General features: G+C 39.7%; 1 protein-coding gene and 2 non-coding genes across 4 annotated transcripts; 2 read left to right on the forward strand and 1 right to left on the reverse strand.

The window, feature by feature from the left end:
• Positions 1–2,527: 2,527 nt before the first annotated feature.
• On the reverse strand, positions 2,528–11,694 carry LOC105191357 (27 kDa hemolymph protein). 2 transcript variants are annotated; one of them, XM_011154690.3, is made up of 4 exons: positions 4,305–4,497; positions 3,772–4,236; positions 3,433–3,601; positions 2,528–3,253 (listed from the first exon to the last, which is right to left on the reverse strand). In XM_011154690.3, the coding sequence occupies exons 1-4, from the start codon at positions 4,357–4,359 to the stop codon at positions 2,983–2,985; spliced, it is 960 nt and encodes a 319-aa protein (XP_011152992.1). In that variant the 5' UTR covers positions 4,360–4,497; the 3' UTR covers positions 2,528–2,982. The 2 variants fall into 2 exon arrangements, with proteins under 2 accessions (XP_011152992.1, XP_011152994.1); XM_011154692.3 differs by lacking the exon at positions 4,305–4,497 and adding an exon at positions 11,332–11,694 and having other exon boundaries at positions 2,529–3,253.
• A 633-nt stretch (positions 11,695–12,327) lies between these two features.
• On the forward strand, positions 12,328–12,399 carry TRNAD-GUC (transfer RNA aspartic acid (anticodon GUC)). The gene has a single exon. It is a non-coding gene; the product is annotated as a tRNA-Asp (tRNA).
• Positions 12,400–12,730: 331 nt separating this feature from the next.
• TRNAG-GCC (transfer RNA glycine (anticodon GCC)) lies at positions 12,731–12,801 on the forward strand. The gene has a single exon. It is a non-coding gene; the product is annotated as a tRNA-Gly (tRNA).
• Positions 12,802–13,250: the final 449 nt, after the last annotated feature.

Genomic DNA, 13,250 nt, shown 5'->3' on the forward strand with positions numbered 1-13,250 from the left:
TCGGAACGCAGCCCTGAATGGTAGCCCTGTGCTACAAAGAGCGGGTCCAAGGCCTTTGAAGTTTGAAAAGTTCGTCGAAGAACTCGCGCAGACTGTTTGCTTTCTTTCATGAGCTTTAATAAAAATAAAAATACTCGAAATTGGAAGTCCCTTTATCGACCCGGCGAGAGATCCATGGTACGGTAAGAGATTAAATTGTAAATAAAATATTAAGTTTATTAAATCCACTGAGCCTCAGAACGATATGTCAACATTTACAAACGGACTTTGGTACTTAAACTATAGATTAAGATATACATTCGCTTGAACGTAACGCTCTCTTATATTATCTTTATGTATATATTAACGAAACGAACATTCATACGCTTATATGTTATAAAAATGCACAAACAACATATGCGTTTGTTAATTCTAAGCTGTTTGAATACTTAAACCATAACCTTGTATAAAGTAATTAAAAGCACTTTCGGAACATCATAATTTGCTGGTTTTGGCAAAATATAAATATATAGCCACATGATACCTTTTCATGCGGCAGCACAAGTTGTTAAAATTGTTTGCAAGTATAATCAGTAGTATCTTAATTCTCAATGAAGACACTTTATTCGTATGATTTGGTTACTTACATAGCATCTAACCTTAAACACGTACAAAATATACAAAAAACGTACTATGTATTATATATATGATAATGATAGATGGATTCTCTTCATTTGATTGAATAGTTTTACAAGTAAATCATCAAAGCTGCGCATATACATACACATTGTGATAAACAAAAATAATGGATATTTATAAATATATATCATAAAAATAAAATTAAGTATCTTCACATAACAAATGTATACATATTCAAAATATAGCGAAACATTCAAAGAAAAAATAGCACTTTTCATAGAATAACATTACATATAAAAAAGTATTTTATACATATACATGTGTGTGTGTGTGTGTGTGTGTGTGTGTGTGTGTGTGTGTGTCAATAAACATATATTCTAAAACAATAAACAATATGACATATGAACACCATATGAAAAATAAAATTGTTAAATTTATATTTTTAAACATCTTAAATTTGTTATAAACTAAGATTGAAGAAATTTCACTATAATTTGAATATGTAATTCAATGTAATTAACTTAACTAATTCCTACCTTAATTTCACAGCAAATAAAATAAGTTTAAAAAACTTTAAATTAACTTTTTCAATATAAATGTTATACGATATGAGAAAAAAAACGTTATATTATTGGAGGTAAAACATTCTTTGTTCTCGTTTGTACGAAATGTTTATGAAAAACTTTTGATCCACTGTCACATACCTTGATATCATTTCTCTGAGATGATTTCAATGATGAAGATTGTTACAATTACTAATTGAAGATTGCACAACATATGGCAATTGCAATCTGCAGTGGTATTGGTAACTGTTATTAGAGAAGAAATTGAAGATGAAGAAAGCAATTGTTACGTTTTGGTGTCTTCCAGCTGTGTGTCTTCCAGTGTAAAAAAGAAATCAATTATATAAAATATTAATAACCGCAAACACCATCAAGAAACGAAGAATTCTGTCACTTGCTACCAAGCGACTAAAAAGATTCCAATCTGCAATCTTCATCTTTGTAATGATTGCTCGTGTATCAATCTTCGATTCGCAATCTTAACCCTTTCACTGTTAGTGGGAAGTATACTTCCCATTTTTTCTTTATTCAATTTTACATTGTAAATCACATAATTTTGAAGAACTAATCCGGGATTTGAATTTTCCAGATAACTGAATAGTTGTTCAACATACTCTAATAGGTTTTTATACCCAATTATTCATTTGTGATTATTTATAACAAATCAAAGTTAAAAAAAATGCGTTTTTTTTTTTTTTTTAAGAAAAATCGATTCCTCGGAGAGTATTGAATGTAGAGGTCTGAAATTTTCACCAAATATTTTTCTGATGCTGTACAAGAACATATATCTTTTTCAGTATTCTTTTGCAAGTTAGATTTTTCTTTTATAAACAAATATTTCTACAAAAACGGCCGAAATTTGATTTTTTTGCACTTTTTAGCTCTATTTTCCTAGTTTTTTTCATTCTGGATCTCCCCATCTCTTATCCATACTATCAATATTATTTTACTCAAAAATGAATGTTTAATCTGTAGTAAGCATAAATATGCAATATTGAACATTTTCCTACATCAATTTTTTCCAGCTCGATCGAGTTCCATCATTTAGAACAGAGCTGGAGACGATCTCTGCACATTTCGGGCGAAATTCAAGAGGTGACACCCACTGCTGCCCCCCCTGCCACCGCTCCGCGCTCAGCGGCCGAAGTGACGATCGCGGTGCGTTCAGGTCCGTCGCTGTATAAGAAATCAGCTGAAGCGTACCCTTGTGTCATATTATCATTAACATTTTTTCCTCGTTTAATAATCACTTTAAAATATATATGTTTATGCGTTATATATATATATATATATATAAAATGCATAAACATATATTTTTAAGTGATTATTAAACGAGGAAAAAATTTTAATGATAATATGACGCGAGGGTGCGCTCCAGTTGATTTCTTATACAGCGACGGACCTGAATGGCATCGTGATCGTCGCTTCGGCCGCTGAGCGGTAGCAGGGGGACGGTGGGTGTCACCTCTTGAATTTCGCCCGAAATGTGCAGATCGTCTCCAGCTCTAGTCTAGAATCATATGTTCTTATTACGACTTGGTCATTATTTAATAATAATTGGAATTTTCATTAATTTTGTACATCATGATCGCCATATTGAGTCCACCATTTTGAATTTTGCAAATTTGACTTTAGATTCGTAATTAGCGATCCGAAAAACGTAGGACTACCAAATATTTAAATAATTTTCTCAAGAGAAGTTAATTCAAGCAGTGAAAGGGTTAATATATCCTGATATATCCTGACGTCTACCGCATGTCCTGAATATGATTTAAGGCTATTCCAATGTGCATTTAATATTTTACGCTATCGCACCGAACAAGTAATTTTGCCTACAGCTCGCTACAACGGACAAGATTACTAGTACGGCGGTGAAAGCGCCTGATACACGCGGAGCTCCGTTACCGGATGCTCCTTTACCGGTGGCAGCGGCGCTCTGTGCGTTCAGCAAATTCTCGCACGGCGTTACCCTCTTGATAAAATTGAATATCGAGTCCACGATGTTCGCAGGCGTCGGGTCCGTGCACGTCTCCAGTTCCTTCACCATGCAAGCCTGAAGATTGCTCATGTCCCTGTGCGACACGTGAAAAACAGACGTATAAGGCTCCACCACATTTTCTTCAGAAGCTTTGGCAAATTGCCAAACGCGAGATTTTCTCGCGATTATTTTTCATTGGTGGCGCGCTTTATCTCCCTCTCGTGATGATAACGTAAGGTACATTACGTATTTACCGTCTCCCGCACAACTTACGTGCATTCTTTGTTTCCAAAGTTCAAATTCGGCAGATTCTCGAGTCCTATCAGTCCGCTGCCGGAGAGATCATTTTTTGGTATATAGCCACTTAGCGTTTTATTGGCGCAGTCTTGAACCGCGTCCTGTTTGCTTTGGAAACACTCCGGTCCTCCAGCCGCTATGAAGACTGAAAAAGTAACATCATTTCAGTCTTTCTGATTTATTGTGACGACAACATCGTGAAGAAACTCGAAGAGACAAAAGTCCGAGAGACTTCGGGCGCTTCTGGGAATTTTTCCAGAGACAGAGAGGTCACCGAGGAGTCCCTGAAGAAAACATCTAAAATGGTATACGTACGAGCGATGCGATCTCCCTCCTTGTAGCAAATGAATTCCAGCATCGAATCGGTAATGTTCATGACGATCTTTTTGTTCTCCTTTTCCTTCACGTCTAGACATTGCTCCACTTCATTGGTGAAGTTGCTCACGCAGGCACGGAGAATCGAGCGCTTGTTGCAGTACTTCTTGAACACGACGTCCAGGTCGCCGTTCGGCTTGTGCATTTCCATCTCCGCCTGAAGCTCCGTAACGTTGATGAGCGACTTAAGGCACTGTTCCATCTCCACCTGGGCTTGCTGCGCTTTCTCGAATGCCTCTGGCCCGCCATTTTTTGTACACTTCTCCCTGAAGAGATTTTTCGCCTCCTCCACGTTAGGCAGTGCTGATGTGTCCAGGCCCGGCAAGGGTACCGCTTCGTTGACCTGACGGAGTATCTCATCGGCGGAAGGCACATTCTCCTGCGAATGCGTGTGCCCGAGAAGACCTGAAGAGCAACAAAAACGAGGAAATTACAGACTGTGCACTTGGGCGGGAGAAGCGAAGAGCAATTACCTCGGCCAGCAATTACAATCGCAAAGTTGCTATTCACGCTTATCACCAATGTCATATCAATAACTCGAAATGTATTTCGAATGCATCGGCCAATGTTTGCAATAATGACTCGGTTTTATCGAACGATTGACAGCCATGCATAAATTCTGAGGCCGCGAATATCATCAAAGCTCGTCGAAAGCACGCATACACCGCCGCAGGAGCTAATGATCAATGCTTTTTTCTCCTCGTTTTATCTGACTTTAGCTTGACACGAGTGTAATTAACATCGTTACATCGTCTCGCACACGTAACTCCATCGCGTCGCGCGTAAAAAGACACTCGCGCTCCATCCGGGAAATATTGGATGTACAAATTAGTTCGGTCCGTTTTCAAAAGATGGCTCCGGCTGTTAAGAATGGTTCATAGTGACTGCCGATTTTGGCGGTTTCAGAGAGGTTAGACATCTGCCAATAATATTCAGTTTATATCGCTTTGAGTTTCATACAAAAACCTTGCTTTTTACAGTGTTGAAAATGTCGAATTTTGTGTTAGCCAAGCAGCATTTGCGGGAGGTTTTAATTTTCTGTTTTAATTGGAAGAAAAGTGCAGCTGAAGCCTATCGAATGCTTGTTGAAGTTTATGGTGACGCTGCTCCAACTGATAAATCATGTAGGGAATGGTTTCGACGTTTCAAGGATGGAGATTTCAGCGTCGAAGACAAGCCTCGCTCTGGACAGCCAAAAAAATTCGAGGACAAAGAATTAGAGGCATTACTCGAAGAAGATCAGAGTCAAACGCAAGAGGAGCTTGCAAAATCATTGGGAGTGACTCAACAAGCCGTTTCCGTACGATTGAGAGACATGGGAATTATTCAAAAACAAGGAAAACAAGGAAAGGGTGCCTTATGAACTGAAACCGAGAGACGTTGAAAGGCGTTCCTCATGACAACGCTCGGCCTCATGTCGCAAAAGTCGTAAAAAAATATTTGGAAACGCTCAAATGGGATGAATACGGCGCACCCGCCGTATTTTCCGGACATTGCTCCTTCTGATTACTGGTTGTTCCGAAGGATGCAGCACGATTTGGCAGGTCACCGGTTCGCTTCTTTCGCAGATCGAAAATTGGCTCCAAACTTGGATCGCCTCAAAAGACGAGTCATTTTTTCGAGATGGAATTCGAAAATTGCCTGAGAAATGGGAGAAAGTAGTAGCCAGCGATGGAAAATACTTCAGTTGATCTGTTCATTCATTTTATTTTGAAATAAACACGTCTTTTAACACAAAAAAACGGACCGAACTAATTTGTACTCCCAATAATTGCACGAATATCTTTTTTTCTCTTTTTATCAACGGGGTCAGTGACATATTTCATGCGCGCACGCACATAATGGAAACTCGGCGAGTGTTGATTCAGACAGAAATTCTCATTTTACAGTGTCGGCTGATAATCGGCGTGCCGAAAGGTCGCAAACCCAACAGGGTTTCTCAATGAGTTTCGCAACGCGTCCGTGTCCAATAGAAAAATTTGCTCTCCGATCATTGGCGGAGGACGAATTTGCTTATCGCTTCTGAAATTCATCGAGATAAAAGCGTTGCGATATTTAGCCCGCCGGCTACTGAATGTTTGAATTGCATTTCGAATCACAATAAAAGTCGCAGCGATGTTTTGTAAAACAAAGTACACTACTTCCACTCGTTACGCAACGTAAGCGATATCAGCCTCGTCGGTCGCATATTAATTCGCTAAGAACCGTGTCGTCATTAGCATTTATCGCCTCCATCCAATCGCCACAATCGCATGCTTTATATATAATTGACTTATAATCTTTATTCACGCGAAAAAAGCGACAGCTCCAAGGAAATATAGTTGAAGTTGTCGCGTCTGCGTTCTATTATTATTTTCTTTATTTTTTCATTTATAACACACGGGTCACACATGTGACCCCTTTGGTGTGCAGTGTAGTTGAGACAATAGTATAGCGAGTAAGAAGATTCTCATGCAATAAATAGGGAAAAAAATAAAGTAAGACAAAAAAAGAAAAAGGAAGGGAGGAAGAAAGAAAGAAAAAAAAAATAAGAGAGGAAAAAAAGGAGAAAAAAATTCCTTATTTTGAGGAACGAGCGCTCTTCTCGTATCTCGACCACGCTCGCCTGGCTGGTTACCAGATCCAAGATCGACAAAGATCTACAGATGTTTACGAAAAAAGAATTCTAAACTGAAAACGTAGTTTACGAAGATACATTTTCAAAGGAATACGGCGGTGGATAAAAAGATATTTAACGACCCGAACATTTTTGTGGAATATTAGCTGGAGGTGTGAAATCTGGACGTTTGGCAACGTTATACGCTACGAGTCTCCCATAGCATAGAAAAATCTCCCGCCGTCATTTCCTCCTTTCCGCTAAAGACAAATCGCGCGCGTAATCTACGGAGACTTTGTACTCGTCGCGTCAGCGATCGCGTTTTATCTGGATTTCTCTTTTGTCTCGCGCCGCCTCTCTTTCCGCCGTCGCCGGCACGTGTTGTGCGAACGCCGATACTTCTACCTTTCTCTCTCTCTCTCTCTCTGTCTTCGTATTCCCGACGGTGATTTTGCATAAACCGTCTATTACTGTGCGCGTGGACACCTCGACAACGAGGTGTCGCGTCGCTCCTTTGTCCCGTTCTTTCTTTTCCCTCCGACGTCATTACCGCGACGGGACGGGACGTTGTTTTTACGGCGCGGTTTTTAGTGCCGTGTATTCTCACAATGAAGTTCTGACAAGATGCTTGAAAGAGCACATTGAAACGCGCGACCGCGGGGCAAAGTGCAAGCGACACGCCAAATGATGGCGGCGGTAACTTGATCAACGATCGAGCGTGTTATCGCGCGAACCGGTGCAAAGATCCGGCGATCAAAGACTACGAGTTTCCTTTCATGTTCGAGTCGACGATCATCAGCCTTAGGTCAGATCTCCGTCAAGGGACGACGGTGATCAACTCTCGGCAGCCGTTCGCGACGATCGTCGTGCGATCAATTAATTCCGAACAGGAATAGAACCACTGCCGAGGTTGGCAATTTCATCGGTCGGTTCTCGTTCGGTTTGAACGACGAGGGGACGAGTTAATAATGAATCCCGATCGAGAACATCGCAATCAGTTCATGCTCGTTCGCGACTTGCCGTGTATTGTTACCAATCGTTACAAAATGCGTAACAACATGCGGCTTATCGGAAGAAAAAAGTTTACCAAGGCGATCACAGTTGGAGTATCGCGAGAATCACACCTATGAAATCTTGACTTTTCCACGTCACGTGGAAGCGCGCAACGTCGAGAATGCGTTTACGAGTCTCGGTTCGCGAATTTGGAGAAGGTCAGCTTAAGGGGGAGGGGGGGGGGATTACATGCGGAGCAGGTCGCTTTCGAGGCTATTTTTACGAATTTTTTTCAACAGAAACGATAACGGTGGAGTTGAAGTTTTTACAGTGTATTCATTAGTGTTCAAAGTATAAAATAAATTTTATCGAATCAGAAGAACCGATGCAATTTGTAATTATGGATAAAAACGCAGTCATCCGTTTGCGAGCTCTATGCTTGCCGTCGACATAATTCCGGGCCTCTCACTACTCTGAAAGCAAAAACCGAGAGAGATTTTTAAAATATACGGTTGCCATTATATCCCGTACCAAAATGAAGGCAGTGCAGCCATGTTTGGGAAAATAATGAGCGTACAAAAAAAAAGTGCCGAAAATGAAACTTTTTCCAACTTGTAGTCATGTTTAAAAAAATGAATAAAATAAAATATAATCGTGTTCGAGGTGAGGGCGGAAAACTATATGTCTATACTGTATATTGTATAAAAATTTCAAGTTATTCGGTTCAGTAGTTTTTGCATAATTTTAACGACAGTTTAAGAAAACAGTTGAAGAAACTGGTGTTTCCAGATAAACGCATTTAAAGTTTTATGCGTACCTTCCGTATGGATAGTAACAAATTTATTTTATACTTCGAACATTGAATGAGTACACTGTGAAAATTTCAAGTCCATTGATCCTACTGTCTCTGTTAAAAAAATTTGTTAAGGCAGCCTTGAAAACGGCTGTTCCGCCGGTAATGTAATTCCCCCCTTAATAGAATGTCCCGCCTAAAATACGGGAGAAGCGCGTTATTCGAGAGGACTATTCCAGTCGACAGTCAGACCACGAAGTCACTCACTGTTTTATCGCCTCCATAAAAGCAAACAGCTTTTGTCTGAAACGTCTTTTTCGCGGACATGCGTTCCTTCCGAAGTATCTTAAGTATTTTACTTGGAAAGTCGAGTCACTCTGTTACGTGTCACGATATCCTCCTCGATGAGTCGGACGACAATGTGCAATTACGAAACTCTTGAAAACTCGTTCATGACGAAAGTAGCGATACGGTCGAATTTCAAACGGAATTAGAAGCTGAATTTGCTACGGAAAAGAGAACGCACTTGGACGCGTCATAAATTCCTCGTTGCACTCGCCTCTTATCGTATTTATAGACTTTATTACGTATGTAATGTTTGACTTCTGATACGTAATCCATCGTGCATCGAGAATGTAAACAACGTCCCCAATGTTGTCATGTCCTTGCAGTCCACTCCCAAGCGTTCCAGTGACCGATGGGTGTGCAACGACGTTTTGTTCCCAGCTAATGGGATCAAGTAATTCTCAAGTGTTTTTTTTTTCGCTGCATCACGCATAAACCGCACCCGAAAGGAAAAATTACACTCGAGAAAATATTCCCTCCGGACTGAGGAGATCCCCCCGACCTTTGCATTGTTTTACACTACTCCGGAGTGCCTTGATGATGAAATTCTAATGTGCAAGCAATTAATGTGCGAGAAAGCCGAGATAGCCGAGAAAAAAGCCATCCAATACGTAAGATATATTGATCTTCATCATCGACCGAATGGCTCGTCATCGTTATTCGTGTGTTACGCGTGTGTGAAGCGGTGTGAAGCCCGCATTAGACCTCGAGTCTATTGGTTTGTTCTTTTTAGCTGCACTACTGAACTGGTGCAATAAGTTAAAGTGAGAAAAAATATAGTTGTCTCATTTTAACTTATTGCACTATAGCCGTAGTGCAGCTAAAAAGAACAGATCATATATGTTATGAAAGCACCCGAAGGTAAGGATGCCGATTTCAAATGGATTTAATCGAAGATCGATTAATCGGAGCCTAAAGGGTCGATTTCAAGTCGATTTTCTGGAACTAAATTGATTCAAGGATCGATCTGTAAATTCTGGAAATCGCCAACACGATTTTTTCAGTTTCTGCTAGTAATATAGTTCTTTTTTTTTAATTCTTTTTAGTTGTAATATTTGAACTCACTTAAGGGGACTGGAAGGTCAGATTGCTGAAAAATCGTGCTTGTTTTTGATAATATTTTGCGACGAATTGAATAAATGTGCGAGAATAAAAATTTCAGGTATATAGTTATATAACATATGAAGAGTGGAAAGATCAGTGGTCCGAGCAGAGCGAATTTTAGCTAGAAATCTTGAGGAAGCTTATCATTATCCGGTGAACCATTGGAAAAAAATCGAACAAAATTAACAAAATGGCAGCTATTATTAGGATAAAATTCAAATTTTTCAGTTCTTTTACAATAAAAAAATTAATATCTCGAAATGAAATATTTTGACGGAGTTGTCTATGGTTCACCTGAGAGCCACATGAACAAATATTGCTTTAAAATTTCAAATCGATACGAAGTTCAGTTTCGGAGAAATCACTGCAAAAAGTTGAACAATAAAATTTCGAGAAAAACGCGTTTAAAATTTAAGTGGACCTATATCTATATGAGTATTTGGTTGAAAACAAAATTTTTCTATTCTTCGTGTTATATAAATATATGTAAAATTTTCATTCTTGCACATTTATTCAGTTCGTCACAAAATCATTATCAAAAACAAGCACGATTTTTCAGTAATCTGACCCTCCAGTGCTATTAACCCTTCATTGCCCTCGTTTAAAAAAACGAATTTTAGTTTTCTCATATTAAAAAAATTGTATTAACATAATTCAGAAAATAACTATACAGATATAATCTAAATGGTTATAAGTAAAAAGTCAGAAAGTTTCAGAGTCAACTTTTATGCCACATCTAAGTAATTAAAAAAAAAAGAAATGTAAACTGAGCGTTTGCCTCATACGAGGGCAATGGAGGGTTAATGGCTGCACATTACGTTGCCTTTAGGCAACGATTCGCCCATGGGCGAAAATTTTCAGCGGAACGGAACGCGCGAACCAATCACAGCCACTCCATATAATAGTAAATATTATATACGCATGTATATACACATGTATAATAGTAAACGTGATTTCTTATTATAATAGCGTTTAAAAACCCTTGATTGATGTTTAATCAGACTGATTAAATCCTTAGCATAAAGATTTAAAGATCCTTTTCTATCTTGTTGTTGCCACACACAACACAACCAAAAGAGTATCCATCTGTTATATTTCTTTCATTCATATTAAACTTTATACGATAACTTTATACACGACGCCTACTTTAGAGTGTAGAAATTTGACAGATAGTATATTTTGAATGAGTGGAGTACATTTTACATGCATACCGATTCAAACTGATTTTCTGAAATCGATTCTTTACAAACCGATTCTTTTCTTCGTGATTCGAGTCGATCTTTAAATCGATCTCTACCGAATAAAAATCGGCATCTCTACCCGAAGGAGGTAAATCGGTTTTCCCTGAAAAACACAACGCAAGTCTAGGGAATAACGACTCCGACGGGGAAGCTTCCCGAATACTTTCATAACACTTGTCTAGATATCAGCTATTAGAGATCGAGGTCCACGGATTGGACATTGAAACCCGGACAATCACGACAAAGAGTTTCAAGTTGACTGTCTCATCGAGTTGCAATCGCAAAGTCGCAGGACCTCAATCTTCGATGTTCAGTCTGACTGCGAACGCATTGCGACAAAAAGAAATCCGGTTTTCCAGCGTCGACGAGCGAGAGATCCGCGAGGATCTCCTAAGCCGACGACGACGAGGACGAGTTGTACAACTCACCGAGAAGTAACATTACGGCAGTGAACGTGGTGCGCTTCATCTCGCACATTTCCGCGCTACGTTCTCGTGGCAGAGGTAGACGATGACGGAGATGTCGTTAACGGGGTGACTGCCCTTCGTTCGGTGGCTCTCTCCTCGTGTGCGTCACGTCAACGCACGTACATACGCATCACGCGCGTGTCACACGAGAGAGGGCACAATGCCAGCCTGGCGTGTCGTTCGTCAACGGACTCTTCGCGACGGCACCTTGGTTAGCTACTGCGAGCTACGAGCAGAGCAGATAAAACGAGGTAGAGAGGGGATACGCCGCGAGAAACGAAAACGAAAGAAAATCACTAAGCAATGACGCGCGCCAACTGAGACCACTCAACGCGCGCGTCCGTTTTATACGCATGCGTCGCGCGCCATCTCGCGGCCGCGCCATGTTCAAACTTACTCGTGAATCTCGACGGGTAAAAATCGACGGCCTAATTGGGAGCAAGCAACATTTTCGCGGTGAACTGAGACCCCTGTAAACACAAAGTATCATCGATATTACAATGTCAGCTAAATCATATGGTAAGTTGCATAACAATTGCTTTGTTATGTAACAAAGTAACAGTTACAGTACATACCGTATATGATTTAGCTGACATTGTAACATCGACGATGATACTTTGTGTTTACTGGGGCCTTATTCTAGGCGCACGGCGAATGCATTTTAATATATACCTGTTTAATTGCAAGATTAATTTTACTTTACTGTATGAGTATTGCGCAAAAAGTCGTTTCATTTTTGAAATTGGGAAGGCATGTTTAGCGTTCGCTAGATGCTCAAAAGACGGTCTTTGGTCTTACATTAAAGCGCTTTATTTATCATATTTTGCATTAAATCACGTTAAAATGCTTTATAGACTGGAAAGGAAATTCGCCTATCTTATTATGTACATTCAATTTAAATTTGTTTCGTCGTATTAGTTCTATATGAGCTGAGTTTAAAAGAATCTCTATCAGGTATCCTCGGTAGTATAGTGGTTAGTATCCCCGCCTGTCACGCGGGAGACCGGGGTTCGATTCCCCGCCGGGGAGAATACCTTTTTTTTTCTTTTTTTCAATCGATTATTGTAATTTTAGGATTTAGTATTTATTGCATTTTCTATTTTGCATGTATAAATTACAATACGCATCTTATTTTACAACTAACAGTACTCATGTAAGAGATAAAGGTTTAAGGACAAACAGTTATAGAGAACCGGTGATGATGTGGTGCATTTGCAAATTTATTAAAGTCATGATTAAAAAAACACTTAACGTTTTGTATGTTTTATACATGCGAAATATGCAAAGAAAAATTTGCACAATATGAAATTTAGTCCATTCCTATTCCTGTATTATGGGATCGAGGTGAGAGAGTTACCAAGCATCGGTGGTTCAGTGGTAGAATGCTCGCCTGCCACGCGGGCGGCCCGGGTTCGATTCCCGGCCGATGCAATTTTTTTTTTCTTAATGTGATTATTGTTTTTATACATTAAATTATACACAACTCGACGCTGTTCGATTCCACGAACCTCGGTGATCGAAATTTATTGCTGCAAGCATCAGTCTACGGTTGACTAGTTTTTGAAATTCCTCGACTGCTGCGTGATTAATTCGCTTGAATTCATCACGAAGTTACGATATTTTCCATTGCTACTGAACGCAATGTCGTTTTTGTAGAAGTCCTGAAGAAGTGCACTATACATCTCGACGAAGTCGTAGTTTATCACGGTGTCTGATCATTGATTACGCCACGATCGTGCACTAGATTTCAATTACTTATCATTATCGACACCGGTAGTAGGCGTAGCAAAGATCGTTGTGCAACAACTTTACATTTCCGCTTTCGCTAAGAGACATCGGCTGCAAACGAAACACTCGGACAATATCTGTCGCGTATAACT

Source organism: Harpegnathos saltator, unplaced genomic scaffold (assembly GCF_003227715.2).
Source record: "Harpegnathos saltator strain DR-91 unplaced genomic scaffold, Hsal_v8.6 scaffold774, whole genome shotgun sequence".
Taxonomy (NCBI): Eukaryota; Metazoa; Arthropoda; class Insecta; order Hymenoptera; family Formicidae; genus Harpegnathos; species Harpegnathos saltator.

Bases quoted from the DNA above. Each gene is read 5' to 3' on its own strand.
- LOC105191357 (XM_011154690.3), bottom strand. From the start codon at position 4,359: ATGACATTGGTGATAAGCGTGAATAGCAACTTTGCGATTGTAATTGCT. The intron at 4,237-4,304 runs GTAATTGCTCTT...GTTGCTCTTCAG, and splicing joins GATTGTAATTGCTGGCCGAG to GTCTTCTCGGGCACACGCAT. The intron at 3,602-3,771 runs GTACGTATACCA...TTACTTTTTCAG, and splicing joins GGAGGGAGATCGCATCGCTC to TCTTCATAGCGGCTGGAGGA.